The sequence below is a fragment of the Piliocolobus tephrosceles genome, chromosome 5, assembly GCF_002776525.5.
Source record: "Piliocolobus tephrosceles isolate RC106 chromosome 5, ASM277652v3, whole genome shotgun sequence".
NCBI classification, from domain to species: domain Eukaryota; kingdom Metazoa; phylum Chordata; class Mammalia; order Primates; family Cercopithecidae; genus Piliocolobus; species Piliocolobus tephrosceles.
The window spans coordinates 89,310,960-89,332,321 of NC_045438.1; the positions used below are offsets into that span (position 1 = coordinate 89,310,960).

General features: G+C 35.7%; 1 protein-coding gene across 7 annotated transcripts in view; it reads right to left on the reverse strand.

Annotated features, from left to right (window-relative positions):
* DOP1A (DOP1 leucine zipper like protein A) overlaps positions 1–21,362 on the reverse strand; it is a 110,108-nt gene that overhangs the window by 50,930 nt on the left and 37,816 nt on the right. For 6 of the 7 annotated variants that reach the window (XR_002730189.3, XM_023205192.3, XM_023205193.3 and 3 more), the window contains 5 exons: positions 19,909–20,099; positions 16,225–16,406; positions 8,058–8,228; positions 5,209–5,398; positions 2,121–2,219 (listed from right to left, as the gene is read on the reverse strand). Coding sequence is in view for 6 of the 7 variants with exons in the window: in XM_023205192.3 (XP_023060960.2) it covers positions 2,121–2,219; positions 5,209–5,398; positions 8,058–8,228; positions 16,225–16,406; positions 19,909–20,046 (780 nt within the window). In the remaining variant the exon portion in view is untranslated. Of the gene's footprint in view, positions 1–2,120; positions 2,220–5,208; positions 5,399–8,057; positions 8,229–16,224; positions 16,407–19,908; positions 20,100–20,200; positions 20,294–21,362 lie in introns of all 7 variants that reach the window. The other variant, XM_023205188.3, reaches the window with a different exon arrangement.

The window sequence follows — 21,362 nt, forward strand, 5'->3', positions numbered from 1 at the left end:
AGTTCTAGATCCTTGAGGAATTGCCATACTGTTTTCCATAATGGTTGAACTAGTTTACAATCCCACCAACAGGGTAAAAGTGTTCCTATTTCTCCACATCCTCTCCAACACCTGTTGTTTCCTGATTTTTTAATGATTGCCATTCTAACTGGTGTGAGATGGTATCTCATTGTGGTTTTGATTTGCATTTCTCTGATGGCCAGTGATGATGAGCATTTTTTCATGTAAACTGCTCAGAGTACATTTTAAGTGTTCTCACTGTAAAAATGTGTGTGAGGTAATGAATGTTAATTAGCTCAATTTACAGATTCCAGAATGTATACATATTTCAAACATCATGTTGTACAGGATAAATATATACAATTTGTGTCCATTAAAAGCTAAATTTAAAAAAAGAAGTTGCTTCTTGATTACAACTGATATCACCATCTATTTCTAATATGAAAAAAAGTCTATTATAATCTCAAAGGTGTAAGTACTATAGATTTGGGTGAGCTTTTCAGGAAACAAAGAAGTGTAGCAGTCCATCTCACTGCTGAAGTTCCTAACAGCAATCATCCTTTTGGGATATGGTAATGAAGGCACTGTTAAGTCACAATTATAATAAAATCCATACTCGGATTGTATTCTATTATATGTAAGACATAGAAAGAGGGAAAGTGGAACACTAAGGTACCTACATCATAATTCTTATTCAGTTTGATACAGTTAGAAGGAGAACTGTATTAGAATTGGGTAGAGTAGTGGGGAGAAAAGTATTAGAATTATAAGATTATTAGAATTGGGTGTATACTTTTAAAAAACATTCAACAAAGCTATTGTTTTCATAATACATATTATAGAATGTAAGAATCTAGAACATTTTGGCTGACAGGATTACAGAGAAGACAGAGTAAGAAAGTATAGGCTGAGAAAAGCTTACGAAACACTGATATATTAAGATTACAAATTAAGTTACTCTTGAGTCTACTATGACTTAATTCCTCAGATCTTGTTGAGACATCTGTCAATTGAGGGCCTAATGATGTTGAATGCCTGGAAGGTAAGAAAGCATGGGGAAAGTTTAAGAGTGAAAGTCAATAAATTTTTTGGATAAAGATCCAGACAGTACATATCTTAGACTTTCAAATCACATACATTGCTTTGCCATATTCTTTGTTTTCTAAGCCTTTAAAGAAGCAAAAACCTTTCTAAACTTTTGGGCTGTTTGGCCATCCCTATACTAGAGCATTGCTGAATTTAGATTATGCTGAGATGACTCAATAGTTGTTTCCGTGAAAAGCCAGAGGGCAGAATAAAGTCCCTTGGCTGAAGGGTGAAAGTCTCAAAATAGAAACAGAGTGGTTTATGTTCCAATTAGTGAAAGTATAGACAATGAAGTGTAGAATTATTTAGTTACTAATATTTCAATATCAAATTAAATAAAGTAAAAGAAAAATGTTAATAAAATAATGAATAAAAAATTGGCCAGTCATAATGAAAATTCACTACAGTTATCTATTCATCGCAGTTCTTATGAAAACCTCAAATAATAGTCCTTTTTAGGAATAAATAAAGGTTTAGAACTCAAAGGAATTTAGATCATTTCTTTTAAAATGAGAACACTGATTAAATTAAGTTCTAGGAATGAACTTCGTTTATGATTTGTCAAGTTAGTTGCACTTATTTGTAATAAAAGTACTATAGAATATCACAGAGACTAAACATGTGGCTCTTAAGTTATAGTCAACTCTGCTAAGGGTCTGGCATGCATATTAAAATCACCAAAACAAGATAACATAACATCAGTACAGATGATGGCTGGGTAGAAGGCCTGGGTCTCAGTCTTGGCTTACTCAGAGTTAGCAATAGAGAACCTCTTGCTTTTTATATGTTACAACTTTTTTCAAAAGTATGAAATAATCTACTTCAATTACCATATTCTTATCAAATAAGTGAAGCTTTTATCTTTAGGTTTTTTTTTTCACAACAAATTCCAATCCTTAAAAAGGAACTTATTTTCTATGCGCTTACTGATTTATACAAGAATTCAACACACATGCCTTTAAAAAATAACTATACATTATCAATCTATAGTTTTCCAAGAATGCCTTATAATAATATCAGCATTAATATTTTACCTGACTCATGTGGAAAGGAAAACAGAAGAGTATGAGGTCCAGTGTGCTTCTCTGTACAAGTACACTTGAGTCTTGCACCGAAGTACTTACTGCTTCTACCTGAAATAACAGCATCTTTAATCTATTGTCTATTAGCTGAGAATTTTTTGCCATGAAAATGTAACAACTCTTCATTTTCTCAAAAGTATGCTTCTGAGGATCTAATCAATAATTAAAGATATTTACATTATTTTGAATAGTAAATATATCATGATGGTTTAAAAATTAAGAAGTACATAAGACTATACAGCACAACTTCTAACTATCCAACTTCCGTTTTGTAGGCAACAGTTTTACTAGTGAATATTTCCTGCAAATACAAGAAAAACACCATACATATATTCCAAACCTGCCTTTTTCATTTAACATGTTTTAGAGATCTTTCCTTATTATTAAAGAGCTTCATTTCTTAATGGCCAAAGTATTTTATTTCATACATGAACTCTAATTTATTTAACCAAGTTTCTAATCATGCGGACTTATACATTTCTAAACACTATTGTAAATAATGTTGCAATATATAATACTTACATAACATACATCTGTAAGATAAATTGCTTAAAATAGAATTGCCAGGTCTTGGTGTATGTGCAGTTACAATTTAAACATCATAATGCTGTTGGGCACAGTGGCTCACCCCTGTAATCCCAGCACTTTGGGAGGCTGAGGTGGGTAGATCACTTGGTCAGGAGTTGGAGATCAGTTTGGGCAACATGTTGAAACCCTGTCTCTACTAAAAATACAAAAATTAGCTGGGTGTGGTGGTGCATGCCTGTAATCCCAGCCACTCAGGTGGCTGAGGCAAGGGAGTTTACTTGAACCCTGGAGGCGGAGGTTGCAGTGAGCCAAGATTGTGCCACTGCACTCCATCCTGGGTGACAAAGTGAGACTGTGTCAATAAATACACAGCATAATGCTTTATATTAGGTTTCTATCACCTTATATTCCCACCAGTTTTACATGACAATTTGTTTCTCCACATGCTTGCTTAGCAATATATATATATATATATATGGTGTTTCTTTTTTGTATTTTTGCCCATCTGACATGAAAACTGGCTTGGTGTAGCTTAAACTTTTATTTCTTTATTACAATGTTGATCATCTCTTTATGTCTGAATTATTTTTATTTCCTTTAAATTAATTATCTGTTCAGATTCATTTTCTACTTGTTTTTATTTATCTATAGTAGCTCTTTGAATATTAGAAAGAATACTCCTTTGTGATATTTGGGAAGTATTTTTCCATGTGTGTCATTTGTTTAAATAAGTAAAAAATGATTTGCTTAAAATTTCCATTAAATCATTAAAAAGAAATGTAACAGTATACTTTAAAACCTGAATTTAAAAAGTGTAGCCGTTTTGGAAAACAGTTTGGCAGTTTCTAATAAACTTACACATTGAAGAAAAAAGAGTAAATCTCTGGTACCTTGGATTAGATAATGGTTTCCTAACTATAACACCAAAAGCACAGGCAGCAAGAGAAAAAAAAATTAGATGAACTGGATTTGATCAAAATTAAAACTTTTTTGCCTCATGGGATCCTATCAAGAATGTTAGAAGACAATCTACAGAATGGGGGAAAATATTTTCAAATCATATATGACAAGGGTTTAATATCCAAAATATATAAGGAACTCCTACAATTCAACAACAAAAAGGCAAATAATCTAATTTTTAAGATGGACAAAGGATTTGAATAGAAATTTATTCAAAGAAGATATACAAAGAGCCAATAACCAACCACAAGATGTTCATTGTTAGTCATTAGGGAAATGCAACTCAAAACGACAATGAGAACACTTTATACCCACTGGGAGGACTGTGATAAAAAAGACAACAACAAGTGTTGGCAATGATGTGGAGAAACTGAAACCTTCATATACTGCAAGTGGGAATAGAAATTGGTACAGTCACTTTGGAAAAAAGTTTGCCAGTTCTTCAAAAAGTTCGACAGAGTTACCAAAAAATTTGGAAATGGCACTACTAGATGTATACCCGAAATAAACGAAAACACATGTCCATACTAAAACTCATACATGAGTGCTCAATCGGGCATTATTTTTAACAGCCAAAAAATATAGAAACAACCCAAATGTCCATCAGCTGATTAATGGTATATGAACACAGGCCAGGTGCAGTGGCTCATGCCTGTAATCCCAGCACCTTGGGAGGCTGAGGTGGGTCGATCACCTGAGGTCAGAAGTTTGAGGCCAGCCTGACCAACATGGATTTAAAGAACACAAAAAATGAGTCCACTTATATACAGTATGGTTTATGTAACATTCTAGAAAAAACAAAACTATAGAAACAGTAAACAGATCAGTGTTTCTAAGGGCCTGGGAGTGTAGAGGAAGGGGAGTGACTGAAAAAAACGGCACAGAGGACTTTTTAGGGTGATGTAAATATTCTGTATCTTGATTGCAATAGTGTTATATGACTCTATGTACTTGCCAAAATTCAGGTGTAAGAAGGGCTAATTTTGGTCTACATAAATTAACTTCAATAAATCTAACCAGAAATATGCATTAAAATATCAGTAATGTCATAATCATATGGGGAAAAGTAAATTATGATAAATCAAATTGTTTAATTTTTCAAAATGATCCCTGAGGGTTTTGTATTCCTTGCTCTTATTAAGAGTATAGCACTCTAGAGATACAAAGCTTGCCCTCTCTTGTTAATCTTGAAATTAAAAAGAAAAATACTGTATAAGTAAGTAATAAATGTGATTTTTCCTCCTATTATCTTTCACTATCTGTTTTAGTACATCTTCTCACATAAATTCCATATGGAATCTGGCTATATTACTTATCTAAAATTCACTTCTTATAAAGAAGGCTATGAGGCCAAGGTGAGAGGATCACTGGAGGCCTGGAGTTAAGCTTTTAAAAACAATAATTATTATTTTGGCCTTTAATTTTCCTTGATAAATGTAAGCTCAATGAAAATAGGAACTTTGTTCATTATACAATCCTCGATATATGTCTAGAATAGTGTCTGGCTCTAAAGAAATATTTGTGAAATGAGCAACCATATTTTTAGACCTACCATTAGCTCAATATCACTGCCAATTATATAAAGTTGATCTTCCATAGAAAGCTTCCTGTTTAAATGGGCAAGAACATACGTGATTCCAGGTAAACGCACAGCAGGACTGGTGAGAAGACTACCCCACAGGGCACTGTAGAATGCTGACTGGTCCACAGCAGCAGCAACCTTTTCCAACAATGTATTTGTTCTGAGGTATAAATAAAGTGGTTTAAGAAGGGAAACACTTAGTCTCATATTTTAAAAAATAAATCGTTCTTTTCCAAAAATGTATGCAAACATCCATGTTACAGTCATATGTCCCACCCTGGAAATAAGTGTGATAGACTGAAAGAAGAATATACTTTAGAGTCAGAGGACTGAAATTAAGTCCTGGCTCCACCATTTACTAGCTGTATATGTTGAGGAAGTCACTTCATTGTTTGTAAAAGTTCAGTCTCCTCATCTGTAAAATGAAGAGAACAACAACAACAAAACACTCCACCACAAGACCTATCTACCTCACTAGGTTGTTAAAGTACTCTAAGTAATAAAATATCATATACATTTTAGTTAATAGTAATCCTATAGTAGAATAGATGTTCTGTTGACTTTCTACAAAATCTTAAAAGGACATTTCAAATCTTTCTTTTTGAAATCACACACTATAAAGTTTAAAACTTTAATGAATTAGATCTATGATAAAAATCAAAGATGCCTTACCACTTTAATAAGGAATACAGTTAAAGATTACTTTTTATGGGCCGGGCGCGGTGGCTCAAGCCTATAATCTCAGCACTTTGGGAGGCCGAGACGGGCGGATCACAAGATCAGGAGATCGAGACCATCCTGGCTAACCTGGTGAAACCCCGTCTCTACTAAAAAAAAAAAAAAAAAAACTAGCCGGGTGAGGTGGCGGGCGCCTGTGGTCCCAGCTATTCGGGAGGCTGAGGCAGGAGAATGGCGTAAACCCGGGAGGCGGAGCTTGCAGTGAGCTGAGATCCGGCCACTGCACTCCAGCCTGGGCGACAGAGCAAGACTCCGTCTCAAAAAAAAAAAAAAAAAAAGATTACTTTTTAGAAGAGGGAAGAAGTGGCGGGGGGGGGGGGGGGGCCTGGGTAAAAACTACCTATTGAATACTATGCTCACTACCTGGGTGAAAGGATCATCCAAACCCCAAACCTCAGCGCTCAGCATCATGCAATATACCCAAGTAATAAACTTGCACATGTACTTTCTGAATCCAAAATAAAAGTTGAAAAAAATTACTCTTGATTTATTTTTAACATAAGATAAACAACGCAGTAACATAAAAGTCTATTACACTGTAGTATAGTGAAGAGAATTTGATGAGTCATACTGTTTACTTGCTACTTAATATTAACACTGTAATTTCTTCTGGCCTCAATTTATCTATGTGGTAAAAGAATAACATTTACAAAGTCTTTTATAAAACTTATATAGAATACCTAGCAAAACATTAACAAGATAAATCATAGGATACCACAGTTATAAGGATCATTATTCAATTTCTATGTTAAATTTTTAATTGTAACTAGCAGAGTTATAAGTGGTATCAAGTCCACGCTTCCTTAAGAGAAAAATAACTATTTTAAACAAAACTGATTTCCAAGCTAAATGAAATAATTTCATATTACATTTATGAAACTGTAGGCAAATAAGTAAAAAAGTAAAATTAATAAAAGAGGGTCGGATGCGGTGGCTCGCGCCTATAATCCCAGAACTTTGGGAGGCCAAGAGGGGTGGATCATGAGGTCAGGAGTTCAAGACCAGCCTGGCCAAGATGGTGAAACCCTATCTTTACTAAAACTACAAAAATTAGCCAGTCGTGGTGGCAGGTGCCTGTAATCCCAGCTACTCGGGAGGCTGAGACAGGAGAATTGCCTGAACCTGGGAGGCAGAGGTTGTAGTGAGTTGAGATCAGGCCACTGCACTCCAGGCGGGGTGACAGTGAGATTCTGTCTCAAAAAAAAAAAAAAAACTAATAAAAGCAACTGATTAGCTTTGAGGACAAAATTATTTTTTCCCCAAGGAGCCTTTAAAAAGGTAATTCAATATATTAAGAATTAGATTCTTACTGCATGACGAGAGCAGCTGAAAAACAGTAACTAGGCAATGTACTTGAATAAAATATTTAAATAATTATGTCTACTCATAAAGTAAGTTTGGTATTTTCTATTTTTGCAACTTCAACTCAGTGTTTTAATAAGAATATTAGTAATGAGATATTAGAGATACTTATTGCCATCATGCATTGCCTACAATAATCAACTCCCCAAAAATAATAATAGGGTCCAAACAGATCAAATACCTTCATTTGGACAGTTAGATATCAAGAGTACCATGTCAACAGCTAGTGAAACAGCACTGTACTGGTACTAAGCTATTTTCCCCATTAGCAACTTAAAAATTGTTAGTGCATGGACTAATCTTCCATTCTTATCACTAATCTACATGTCCTATCTGTTACATTATTTTAAATTATGAGTCACAATTTTCTTGAGTGACTTATATGTGCTTGGCAAAGGACTAGGTGATTATGTTTGTTTTAAAGATGAGGAAACTGAATACAGTTCAGACATTAAGAAAACTTCCCTAAGCTCACTGTCTGTATAGGCAAGACTTCAACTCAGTACATCCACCTCCGAAGTCTATGCTTTTACCACTAGCTATATTTTCAGTATGATACACAGACTAAACTATAATGTTTCATTGCTATAGAAATATTCATGTGATATACTGAACTGTCTACAATAATTCATTTGTGATGCTAAAACATATTTTACCTAAATATGCTTACTGACAAATCCATGACTTCAATTACATAACTGCACCAAATACGATCTTACCTCTCATAGTACTCTGATCCTTCTTCTAAGCCAGGAAGAATACCAGTAAGCAATCCCTGTAGACCAGGTTTCAGTGTTTTACCCAAAGGCAGATAATATATCTCATACAAACTGAGCAAAGTTGGCTTCACAGACATGGCAGCATTTGCAAGAAGAGGAAATAATCCAGAACTATTAAAAAAAAAAAAAAAGAAAGTCAGAAGAGGAGAGGGAAGCAAAATAACTATACAATATTAATTCATACACAATTATATGTATATTTTATTTATTTCTGATGAAAAAGTTATACTGACTGGCGTAAAATGATACCTGTATATTAATGACTACATCCTTTAAACCAGACCAGTTCTCTCACCTGGGTTTTATACTTATAAACCCAATAGCTACCTAGCTGTTTCACAAAGTTCTAATATTTCACAATTCTGAAACAGAATTCTCCCCTGATGTGCCCCAGCAAAACATGTGCCTTCCCTGTAATAACTGCCATGTCAAAATATGGCATCACTATCTATGTGGCTGACCAAAAGCTATAAATCTAGGACTGATCCTTGACTCATGCAATCCTCCTGTCTCAGCCTCATGAGTAGCTTTACAAATCTTCTACTCTAACCTGGCTGGGTAAGTTGGCTCATGCCTGTAATCCAAGGACTTTGGAAGGCTGAGGTAGGAGGACTGCTTAGGCCCAGGAGTTTAAGACTAGCTCAGGAAACATAGTGAGACCTCATCTCTACAAAAAATAAAAATTAGCTGGGCACAGTGGCATGTGCCTGCAGTCCCAGCTACTTGGGAGGCTGAGAGTAGAGGACTGCTTGAACCTGGGAGGTAGAGGCTGCAATGAGCTGTGATCATGACACTGTACTCCAGCCAGGGTGACAGAGTGAGACCCTGGATTCAAAAATTAAAAAAATAATAATAATTTTCTATTCTAACCTGCAATCAGTTATCAAGGTCATCAAGTTCTCTCTCTAAGTCACTCTCCTAGATATTTTTTGAATATAACAAATTGTGTCTCTACCAGATAGCTACCTAGAAGCAGTTGCTATCATATCTTGCTCTTCATGTTTTAACATGTATTGGTTCATTATTGTCCTGAAGCAGCTCTTGGTAAAACCTTTCACTGAGTCCCCATTGCCAATGTGGCCTTTAACGTCTTTCAAAAAATGGCTACTACATACCTCTGAACAGTCCATATATACTCATCAATTTTACTCCTGTACCCTCTGCTCCAGCTATACTGAAGAATTCCTTTCTAGTTCCTTTCAGAACCTTCTATGCTCTTTTTAGTGCCCATACCTTTCCATATGCTGCTCTGACAGATACAATTCTCACTCCCTTACATATACCCTCTTTGTCTGGGGGATTCCCAAACTTTCAGGCCTCAGCCTAAGAAGCCATTTCCTTACGGAGACTATCTCCTAATTAGACTAGGTTAGGTCCCCTATTTGATGTTCTCATAGTACACAATATTCACTTACCAAAACGCGCTTATCATTCTTTATTTGAATTGCTTAATGTCTATCTTTTCCAACAGACTGTAAATATCAGAAAACAAAGGACCATGACTATATTTTTATTTCTGTATCCTAAGTTTCAAGTACCATGTCCTGTACTTAGCAAGTGAAGAACAAATGAATTAGGAATCTCTCTTGCTCCTAGTTTATAAAAAACAGAAATCATCAAGTAAGAATGGCTTCAGCTTTCTACTTTTCTGTCTCCCATTTTAGGTACTGTTTAATCTAAAGATACAGCCATAGTCTCTCAGTCTCTTCCAGGCTACCTTTTTTCCCATGTGCCCAGGGCCATGACCCGCCTGTCCAGGGACCTGCTTCATCCATTATCGTTTTTCTTTTCTGTAATTTCTTTCTTCCTGAACTGACATCTTTGCTTTTTAATACAAATGTTCTCACATATTTCCTCATAATTCTAAAACAAGAAAAAAGTAATGGCAATAACCAAACCCCAAAATCTTTATTGTAACTAACCTTCTGGCTTAAAGCTACCATTCTCTATCAATTATTAAAATATATATATGGATTTCTTCTATTTATTACCTTCCATCATTAATCAATCACGAGACTTCTACTCCCTCCACTGAAACTGTTCTCATTTTGGTCACCAATGTCTACCAATTACCAGATCCAATGCTCTATCTTCAGACCTTATCCTATTTAATTTAACATGTGATACTATTAACCAGAGCATTCTCTTGAAGCACCCTTCCTTCTTGACCTCCAGGACTGCTTTGTCTCCTGGTACATTTTCCCTTTTTTTTTTTCTTAGACGTAGTCTCACTCTGATGCCCATGCTGACATGCAGTGGTGCAACTGGCTCACTGAAACCTCCACCTCCCGAGTTCAAGTAATTCTCATGCCTCAGCCTCCCCAGTAGGTGGTATTACAGGCACTCACCACCACCACACCGGGCTAATTTTGTATTTTTAGTTGAGATGAGGTTTTGACATGTTGGGCAGTCTGGTCTTGAACTCCTGACCTCAGGTAATCCACTCACCTCGGCCTCCCAAAGTGCTGGGATTTATAGGCGTGAGCCACTGAGCCCAGACTCCTGGTACACTTTCTATCTCTGACTCTTTTTCACAGGCTGCTTTCCCGCACCTGATATTTAAATACTGAAACTCCTAAATACTCTCAAAATGTCCTCATTCCCTTTTTCCTCCTTGTTATTTACAATGTACCTAGGTAATTTCAATTATTCTCTTGGCTTCAACTGCCACCTAAATGCTGACTGCTCTACAGTATCTGTCTAATCTGCAATCCAGATTTATATTACCAAAAGCTCACTTTACATACCCATCTAAATATTTTAAGGCATTCAAACTCCAATTTTAGCCTTCTTAGTAACATCTTTGTGCACTGTATCACATTAAAAAGAAATACGCTTGAAGAGGCAATATGGTATTACATCATGTAATAGGTTATAGAACTTTAAAAGTATTTGTATTTAATTATGTTAAACCGTAAACCTTGAAATGAAAAAATCATTAATTAAAAATAAACATATCTACATTTAATATAAACTTTAGTTTTTAAAATAGTTATACTTCAAAAAAGTATAGAACAATGATATCATTTACTCCATAACATGTGTGTGTATGTGTACAAGAATATCTGCCATATTTAGAAATGGTATTCTAGATTTAATTTTATGTAACATACTGATGAGAAAAATAGGTATACTACAACTGAAGAATAACTGTGATGCTTAAATTTTCTGTTAAGAGGTAGAAAGTAGCACGCATGAATTATGTAAATCTTGCTTTAAGAAAGGAAAATCTACCAATTATTAGATAATCACATGCAACACTGATTTGGCAATGCTCAGTTTTCTTAACATCATTCTTTGAATGTATTATTTACTACTATTAAAAATATCTTTACTGGCTTTACATACTATATTTAAGACATCCATGCTCGACTGGGCGCAGTGGCTCGTGCCTGTAATCCCAGCACTTTGGGAGGCCAAGGCAGGAGGATCACAAAGTCAGGAGTTCGAGACCAGCCTGGCCAACATAGTGAAACCCTGCCTCTACTAAAAATACAAAAATTAGCTGGGTATTTTTTTACGGTGGTGGCATGTGCCTGTAATCCCAGTTACTTGGGAGGCTGAGGAAGAATAATTGCTTGAACCTGGGAGGCAGAGGTTTCAGTGAGCCAAGATTGCACCACTGCACTCCAGCTTGGGTGACACAGCACGATTCCGTCTCAAACAAAAAAAAAAAAAAAAAAAAAGACATTCATGTTCATTTCTCTTTAATAATATTTCCTTGCTCATTTCTCTTTAATAATATTTTAAAATATCAAAGAATTGAGTATAACACACAGCATTTCTTTATTCATTAAACAAATATTTATTAAGGGTCTACTATCTGTCAGTTCCTCAGGATACTGAGAATAGAGCACTTAATCATAGTAAGCATAGTAAGAAATTCTTGTTCTTTAACCTCATAAAGTTTATTTTTTGGAGAGTATATATGTACATATTTTAATTGCTTGGTTATTGTATCTCTTAACACATACATACATATCAGATGGTGATAAATGTTACAGCAGAGGAGAAAAAGTTACAGGAGAATAACAAGGAGACTAGAGCAGAGGCAGGTTCTAAACAGGGTGGTCAGAGAAGGCTTATCTGAGTAAAAATGAGAGAGTAAACACATACACAGTAGAAAGTATCAGTAAAATTAAAAGTTGCTTTTTAAAAAGACTAAGAAAATTGATAAACTCCTGATAAGACTGATCAACTAAAAAAAAAAAGGATGGCTTGAGTCACCAGTGTCAAAAGTGAAAGAGGAGACATCACTGTAGATCCTACATGTTACAAAGATAAGAGTATATTATGAACTTTAGGCTGATGCACCTAAAAATTTAGTAAAAACAGGCAAATTTCGAGAGAAAAAACTCACTAAAACTGACATAAATAGATTTGAATAGTATCATAACTACTAAAGAAATTAATCTGTAATTACAAATCTTCCCACAAAGATAAATTTCAGATAAAACCTAAATAATTACTCCAATGTTATGAAAACTGTTGCACAGAACGGAATAAGAGAACAATATGAAATTTAGCATAAACCTGAAACCAAAATTAGATAAAAATGTAAAATCATAGCCATTCTCTACTAAACAAAGATGTAAAACTCCAAAAAAAAAAAAAAAAAAAAAAACAAAGTAAGCAAATCCAGTGATACAAAAAGGACTCTAAATCATGAGCCAACTGGATATATTCCAGAAATGAAAGGCTGATTGAACCTTCAAAAATATTTAACAAGGCAAAAAAAGATATAAAATTATTAAAATCGGAAGAGAAAACTCACTATTCACAGATAGTGTGACTACATCTCAAAATTCCAAAAGCTATTAGAAAGAACAAGTGAACTTGACAAAGTTTCTGAATACAATGTCAATACAGAAAAACACCTTCGTAATTCCACATCCTAGTAGCAATATACTAAGCAAAGATTCCTTACATAAGAAGCAAAAATGACTACTTAATAAAAGGTTGATAAATCAACTAAAAAAAACTTTCTTCAAAAGACAGCATAAAGAACTTTTGGTTCTTCAAAAATACCATTTAGAAAGTTTTAAAAACTGCAGAATGAGGGAAATACATATAGTTGGATAGTAGGGGTTTCCACTAGAAAGGGGTAGGAGGGAACTTGCTGCATTGACAAGAATGTTCTATATTTTATTTTGAATGGTGGCTACAAAATTGACTAAATTTGTCAAAACTTACCACACATTGAACATTTATGATTTGTTCATTTTATTGAATGTAAATTATATCAACAGTTTAAAAGAAAAGTTAAGTGGTTAAAAAAAGAAGAGACAGAATTAGTGACCTGGAAACTAGGTCAGAAGAAATTCCTGAGAATGCAGCACAGAAGGACAAAAAGTTAGAAAATACAAAGAATGGTTAAGAGATGGAGAAGCCATGGTAGGAAGACCTAATAAGTGGGGAGAGAACAGATGTGAAGGCAATCTCAAAAGACAGTGGTTGCAAATTTTCCAAAATGGGTGAAAGGCATCAATTCACCGATTAAAAAAATTTTTTTAATGGTTTTTTGAGGAAAAGGTGGTGTTTGGTTGCATGAATAAGTTCTTTAGTGGCGATTTCTGAGATTTTGGTGCACCCATCACCCAAGCAGTGTACACTGTACGCAAAGTGTAGTCTACTACCACACACCCCGTTACACCCTTTCTCCTAGGTCCCCAAAGTCCACTGTATCATTCTATGCCTTTGCATCCTCATAGCTTAGCTCCCACTTATGAGTGAGAAAATACGATGTTTGTTTTTCCATTCCTGAGTTACTTCATTTAAAATAATGGTTTCCAATTCCATTCAGGTTGCTGTGAATGCCATTATTTCATTCCTTTCTATCCAATTTATAGATTTTTTTAAAGTCCAACAAATACCAACAGAATAAATAATAATAAAAAACCTACCTAAAAACACATCACAATGGAACAGAATACTAGGGATAAAAATGTGGAAGAAGGGCCATTTCAGATAATAACTAAGCAAGTCTTCTGAGGAGTTGATATCTGATCAGAGACCTGGATTTGAGAATTGCAGAGCAAGAGAATAGCAAAGAAAATGAGGAATAATAAGCAAAGAGACCTGTTGACCTGAGTGGAATAAATTGGGGGGAAAATAATAATAGTTTAGTTTTAGTTTATTAAGAGTTGAGGTCACTGACAGAGCCAGGGTCATAGTACTTCAGGAATTATTCAAAGCCATATTAAAGCCTTTTTCTTATTTTTTTTCTTAAGTGTGCTGAGAAGAAGTCAATAGAGCTTTTTAGCAAGAGAGTAACATTATTTAATATATTAAAAAGATTACACTGGTACTATGTGGAGAACAGGGTAGAAGAGGATAAGAACAGATGGTGGATGAATGTTAGGTCAGTGATGAAGCCCAAGCTAGAGATGATGCTTAGACTGCATGCTGCCAGTGAAGGTTCAGGGAAGTAGATGTATTTGAGACATATATCAGAATAGTAGCTAACATGTATTAAGAACTTACTATAAGTTGCCCACTGCATTTTACATGTATGAAGTCTTTCAATTCCACTAACCACCCTATGAGGTTGATAATCTTATTTCTGTTGTGCAAGTGAGGACACAAACACAAACAGGTGAGGACAAAGGCCAAAGATAACAGAGATAGTTTGACTCTACCATCTCTTCTCTTAACCACCGTGAGACATAACTCTGAACAACAGACTATGTACACCAGAGGTGGGAAAACGTGGGTGGGGAAAACAAGGTAACAAGTGTGGCTCTCGGATCTGAGGGTTGTATAAATGGATAGATGGTGATACCATTTATTGAGCTTTAATATAGTACATTGCGGGAAGGTCAGGTTTATAGGAGAAGAGGAAAGTTTAGTTTTAAACAGGTTGAACTTTAGTTGCCTTTCAAGATCTATATGGAGATGTCAAGCAAGCAGGAGTTTAAAGCTGCTGCCAGCACTGGAAATGTCCAGTTGGGAGTCAGCATATAGAAGATAAAACAATTGTTACCACGGGCAGGAGGAAATGGGAAATGTCACATGAACAAATCTAGAGATCTAATGTACAACATGAAGACTACAACTAATAATATTTTATTTGGGATTTTTACTAAATGAATAGATTTTAACTGCTCCTGTCACATACACAAAAAATAGGTAACTATGTAAGATGATGGCTACATTAATTTGTTTATCTATAGTAATTGTTTCATTATCTGTAGGTATCTCACATCATGTTGCGTATCTTAAATGTACACAGTAAAATTTAAAATAAAAAATAAATCATGGGTATGGCTAAGTTTGCCTAACGAGAGATTACAAAGTGAAAATATAAGAAGGTGCTGCATTAAATGAGCCCTAAGAAACTCTGTGTGGAGTTTGGGTAAAGGAGGAAAGACTAGTAAAGGACACTGAGAAAGAGTAACTGAACAGAAAAATGTGGTACAACGAAAGCCAAAGGAAAAGACTGTTTTAAGCAGAGAAGAGTCAATGATATTGAAAGTTGCTGAGAGATCAAGGTATCCTATCTTTTTCTCAGGCCAGTTTTCAAGCTTAAAAAGGTAGAATGTACTATAGTCTCAACAACTTTGAAGGAAAACTTTTAATAAATGGTATCTAAGAATAAAAAACAAAAAGACATTAAAGACTGTTCTACATTTTTCTGAATCACTTAACTCAAATATTAAGATTGATATTTGAGGCCAGGCGTGGTGGCTCACGCCTGTAATCCCAGCACTTTGGAAGGCCAAGGCGGGCAGATCAAGAGGTCAGGAGATCGAGACCATCCTGGCTAACACAGTGAAACCCCGTCTCTACTAAAAATACAAAAAAATTAGCCAGGTGTGGCAGCGTGTGCCTGTAGTCCCAGCTGCTGGGGAGGCTGAGGCAGGAGAATGGCGTGAACCCGGGAGGTGGAGCTTGCAGTGAGCCAATATCCTGCCACTGTACTCCAGCCTGGGTGACAGAGCGAGACTCCATCTCAAACAAAACAAAACAAAGAGTGATATCTGAAAACTTCTAATCATTAAGGAATTTTCAATTTTGTAGTTTTTAGTGCAGAAAGTATAAAATAGTTTAGCAATACATTTTCTTTATACTATTTGTGTATATATATATAGAGTAAAATTATTCTTACCTATATAAAAAAAGGTCTTTGGCAAGTCGCTTAGGTCCAATTATTTTGAAGATAATTTCATATGTTTCAAGTGCCTTCCGATGAACTCCACCTGGTAATGCTGGATGTAGACATTGAGCTAGGCGTTTGCCTATGGTAAGCTTTTTGGGTACTACTTGGTACTTTGCATTATTTTGTAAAACCTTGAAGAAAGCATTTTAATGTAGTTGAGAAAAGCAAAATATTGCATTCATTTTACTTCCATTTTCTAGCATACTATTATAAAAAATGTTAATTGTAGGTCTTTGTGTTTTGTTAGCTACATTTGCCTATATACACCATATTCAAAGTTAAAACTGAGGAAATGTTACAAACTTTATTAATTTGTTTAAAAAATAAACTCATTACCTGTTAACAGAGTGACATTTTTAATGAAAATGATATTTTCCAAAACAAATCTATAGAGAGGAGAGGCATTTTAGATTTTTTTTGGTAAATTTTTAATATTTGATGTGAGAAGACAGCTGGAACGTGGAATGTTACAGCCTTCAACCTATTTTTACTACTTTGAAATAAAGTCTGGCCTCACAATAGATATTTACAGTTATCTGGAAGAGGTATAACCATTGTCCCAGTATATCAAATTATAGCAAGTAATTCTAATGCTTATAAGAAAATCTACATGAGATTATCACTGCCCATTTGTTTTTATAAACTGATTTTTCTAACTGGACAAAGCAACTTTTGCTTTATTTATTTCAACCATAACATTTCCTTAGAAATAATGGTCAGGGCAGAATTTCTGTACACAGATCCTATCGTATCAACCACTCAAAGGAGATTAGTTAAGTAAAGATCTTATAATAAATGCAATCCTTCAGTTTGAACCTAGAAGTCAATATTATAATCACGTATTGACAGAACGTCACAAAGTGAAGACTGAGAAGGAATAGACTATATTAGAACTGGAATTTAGAAGAAATATACAAAGTCTTATTTTACAGAGGAATAAACAGGTTGAAATATTAGGTTAGTGCAAAAGTAATTGGATTTTTTTTGCCATAATATATGAAATGACCAAAGGCAGTATAAGAGTGTGTGTGTGTGTGTGTGTACATATATGAGTATATGTATATATGAGTGTATATATATATGTATATGTAAGAGTACACACACACACACACACATAATCTTTGTCTTGTTCCATCACAATTTTGGCTAAGTTTCATCGACAACTTGGGTATTCTTCTTTGAATTATCTAGATACCATGAAATCTATTTTCATGAATATTGATTAATCTAAAAAAATTATGTACCTAGTTAGGCAAATTAATTTCCATCATTTAATGACTTGCCTTTAAAAAGAGTTCCCAGTATATCTTCAGAAACAGACTCTTCAGAACCCTTTAGAAAAAAAAGAACCTAACTACCTTTAAGTAAATTTGTACTTTTAGATGGAATTTCTTGTGGATGTTGTAAAGAAATAAAGAATTATTCAAACTTCAAATGATAAATGTTAGAAGTTGTAACATGTCAAACAGAAGCTTCTGAATCGAATTTTAAGACAAAACCTTGACATACTGAAAATGATAATTTTTCTTTTTATGATATCAAAGTGATTATCTGTCATATTAGGTTGAAAACTAGCATCCTGGTGTGGTACTGTGAGTGAGAGTGTGTCTAGGTTTTCATCCATGGTTCCTGGCTCATAACTCCCACAGCCCTTATTATAATATTGGGGAACTTTGGGCCTCAGAAGCAGGCCTCAAAAAACAACTTCTCTCTTTTTCCTGCCCTCTCCTCATCTTTTTCTCCCTAAGGCGGGAATCTTCCTCTACCTTTCTATCTCAGAGCTGGCCATAACAAAATTCTCTGGACTACTTGGTCTCATTGTGGGTCAAAGACCTCCATTTCAGAAGGGGTACTGCCCCATACCCAGAAGGAAGGAATGCTGTACAGAGAGGCCAAGAAAAATCTGACAGACGGGTCTTGCTGGGTTCCCCCACTTTGTCTGTTAGTATTAGATCAAATCTTTTATGTCCTAACACATTTCTACACAGCTGTTCATGCTTCAATCACGCCTATCCAATGAAGTCTCAAAAGGCCCAAAAGGATGATTAGACAGCGTCCGGGCCAGCTGAACACATGCGGAGGTTCCTGGAGGGTGGCGCTCCTGGAGAGGGCATGAAGGTTCTACATCCCTTCACCCAGACCTCACCCTATGCATCTCTTCACTTGTATCCTTTGTAATGTCTTTTATAATGAACCAGTACCTTAAGTTCTATGAGTCACTCTAGCAAATTAAACCTAAAGAAAGGATTGTGGAACTTTATAGCCAGTTGATCAGAAGCACAGGTAAAACAAACTGGGGCTTGTAATTGGCATCAAAAGAGGGGGACAGTCTTATGAGGCTCAGCCCTCAACCTGTGGGATCTGATACTATCTCCAGGTAGATAGTGTCCAAACTGAACTGCAGCACAGCCAGCCGGTATCCACTGTAGAACTGCTTGCTTGCTGGTAAGGGAGAAATAATCATTTGTTTTAGGGTTATAGAAGTCTTCTGCATTGACTGTTGTGGTGTGAAAGCAGAGGAAAAACAATATGTATTCTTTTCCCCACACATCTTAGTATGTATTTTAAGACAAATTTCTTTCCTAATTTGTATGTTAAGCTATTTGATAGGCTGGGTGTGGTGGCTAATGCCTGTAATCCCAGCACTTTGGGAGGTTGAGGTGGGAGGATCACTTGAGGCCAAGAGTTCAAGACCACCTTGGTCAACATAGCAAGATCCTGTCTCTAAAAAAACAAAAATAATAACTAGCCAGGCATGGTGGCATGCCTGCAGTCCCACCTACTCAGAAGGCTGAGGTGGGAGGATCCCTTGAGCCCAGGAGTCTGCAATGAGCTATGATCATGCCACTGGACTTCAGCCTGGGTGAAAGAGTAAGACCTTGTCTCAAATAAAATAAAAAATAGTTTTTGGAAGACCACTCCTTTCCTATCTAAGCCCTTTAATATTTAGAAGCACTCTCATTCAATAACAATTAAAAAAAAAAAAAAGCCTTAACTATGGGTATGCGGTGAAAAAAAATTGATGTTTAAAAAATAAAAAGGTCAAAATGAAGAGCCAGAAGTTGATCAATGATGCCACAACAATAACGGAATAAAAACCAGACATGTCAAGAAGAATTACTCAAGGACAAGCTGCAAGGCATAAGCAACTGCTTGTATATAATTGCCTTTGTAAAAAGTACCGAATTATAACTATAGCTTGCCAGGATAGAAAATGTTTCCTTCTGCTATATACCATTTGGAAAGAATACAGGAATTATTGCTTTCCATTTATAGGAAATTCACTTTGCTGCCAGGAATTCCAGCACCATATCTGATGCTCCATTATGGAAATTTACTAGCCCTCATAGTTAGCATATTTGCTTCCTTTTCTTTTGTTTTTATAGCTAATAATCATGGCGATAACTATATTTTTCAAGCACTGTTATTTCTTTGAATTAAAACTTCCAAAGCCTTAACAATATGCTTGACTACACAGGCATGCAACTCATGAAGAAAAACAGCACTACCAACAGTAATCTAAGGTTCATTTATGTTTTTGCATTCTTACTTCAAGAATTAGAGAAATCTAACAAGTACAAACACAGATTTCTAATTTTTACTCCTTTTATGAAATGGATAATACAGACATACCTTATTAAGTTTTCCAAGTGCTGATATCAAATCTGCCCATTCACTGGAGTATTCAAAATTCTTTAGTGCTTTGTCAATTGCGGCTACATAGTTTCTGTATTTGGAGTCACTCAATAACTCCAGCTCTTCTGTGTTCATCCTCCCACAACTTCCCACTAGAGACCAGTTCCAAACTCATGTAAAGTCATTACCTACAAAAGAGTGTGCAGGAGGAACCAAGGTTACAAAGTATTAAAATGGGTTCATATGATCTTACTACAAACGTAATGACTAACTTGAAAATGTTTCTTACTGTTAGCAGTGGTTGAAACTCTCCTCAGCTAGTGTTCAGGGTCATGGAAGTATTCAAAGACAGCCTGAAAGATAACTACTTGTGTGTTCCTTCCTAGGAATTGGAAAAACGACTGTGAAAATTTAGTAAGTAAAATTTTCTCATACTTATTTCAATTTAGAAAATTTTCTTATACTTACTTCAATTTAGAAATCATGTTATTTCTCTGTCATATTTGTTTACATAACATTTCTGATATGTGTGTGTGTGTGTGTGTATACATATATGCTCCTCTACTTTGTTTTGATCCTAAAATACACTAAGTCTGGTTAGATTGGAAGAATCAAGAACACAGGGGAAGAAAGAAAAAAAAAGAATGACTTGGAGATCATTTTATTAAGTAGTAAGTGAGCATCTAATACGAAGGCCCATTAGCTGTTAGAATTAGACTTTACTTCAAATAAAACTGACAAGAACATGTGGTGGTTTAAAGTATGTCCACAGCTGAGTACAGTGGCTCACACCTGTAATCCCAGCTACTTGGGAAGCTGGAGGATGGAGTATGGCCTAAGGTCAAGGTTTCAAGACCAGCACTGGCAACACAGTGAGATCCTGTCTCTGAAAAAAATAAAAATAAAAATGAGCCAGGCAGGGTGGCACCTGTAGTCCCAGCTACTCAGGAGGCTGAAGTGAGAAGACTGCTTGAGCCCAAGAGATCAAGGCTGCAGTGAAATATAACTGGGTGATAGAGCAAGATTCTGTCTCTATTAAAGTGAAAAAAACAAATCCACAAATTCTTTGATATTTCTTTGAAAAAGTGGTGCCTAATCCCCCAGCACCTTAGGGTCAACTTTGTGACTCACTTCTAATGAAAAGAATAGGGTAGAAGAGGGGGGGCGGAGCAAGATGGCCGAATAGGAACAGCTTCAGTCTCCATCTCCCAGCACCAGCGACACAGAAGACCGGTGATTTCTGCATTTTCAACTGAGGTACTGGGGTCATCTCACTCGGGAGTGCCGGACAATCGGTGCTGGTCAGCTGCTGCAGCCCGACCAGCAAGAGCTGAAGCAGGGCGAGGCATCGCCTCACCTGGGAAGCGCGAGGGGGAAGGGAGTCCCTTTTCCTAGCCAGGGGAACTGAGACACACAACACCTGGAAAATCGGGTAACTCCCACCCCAATAC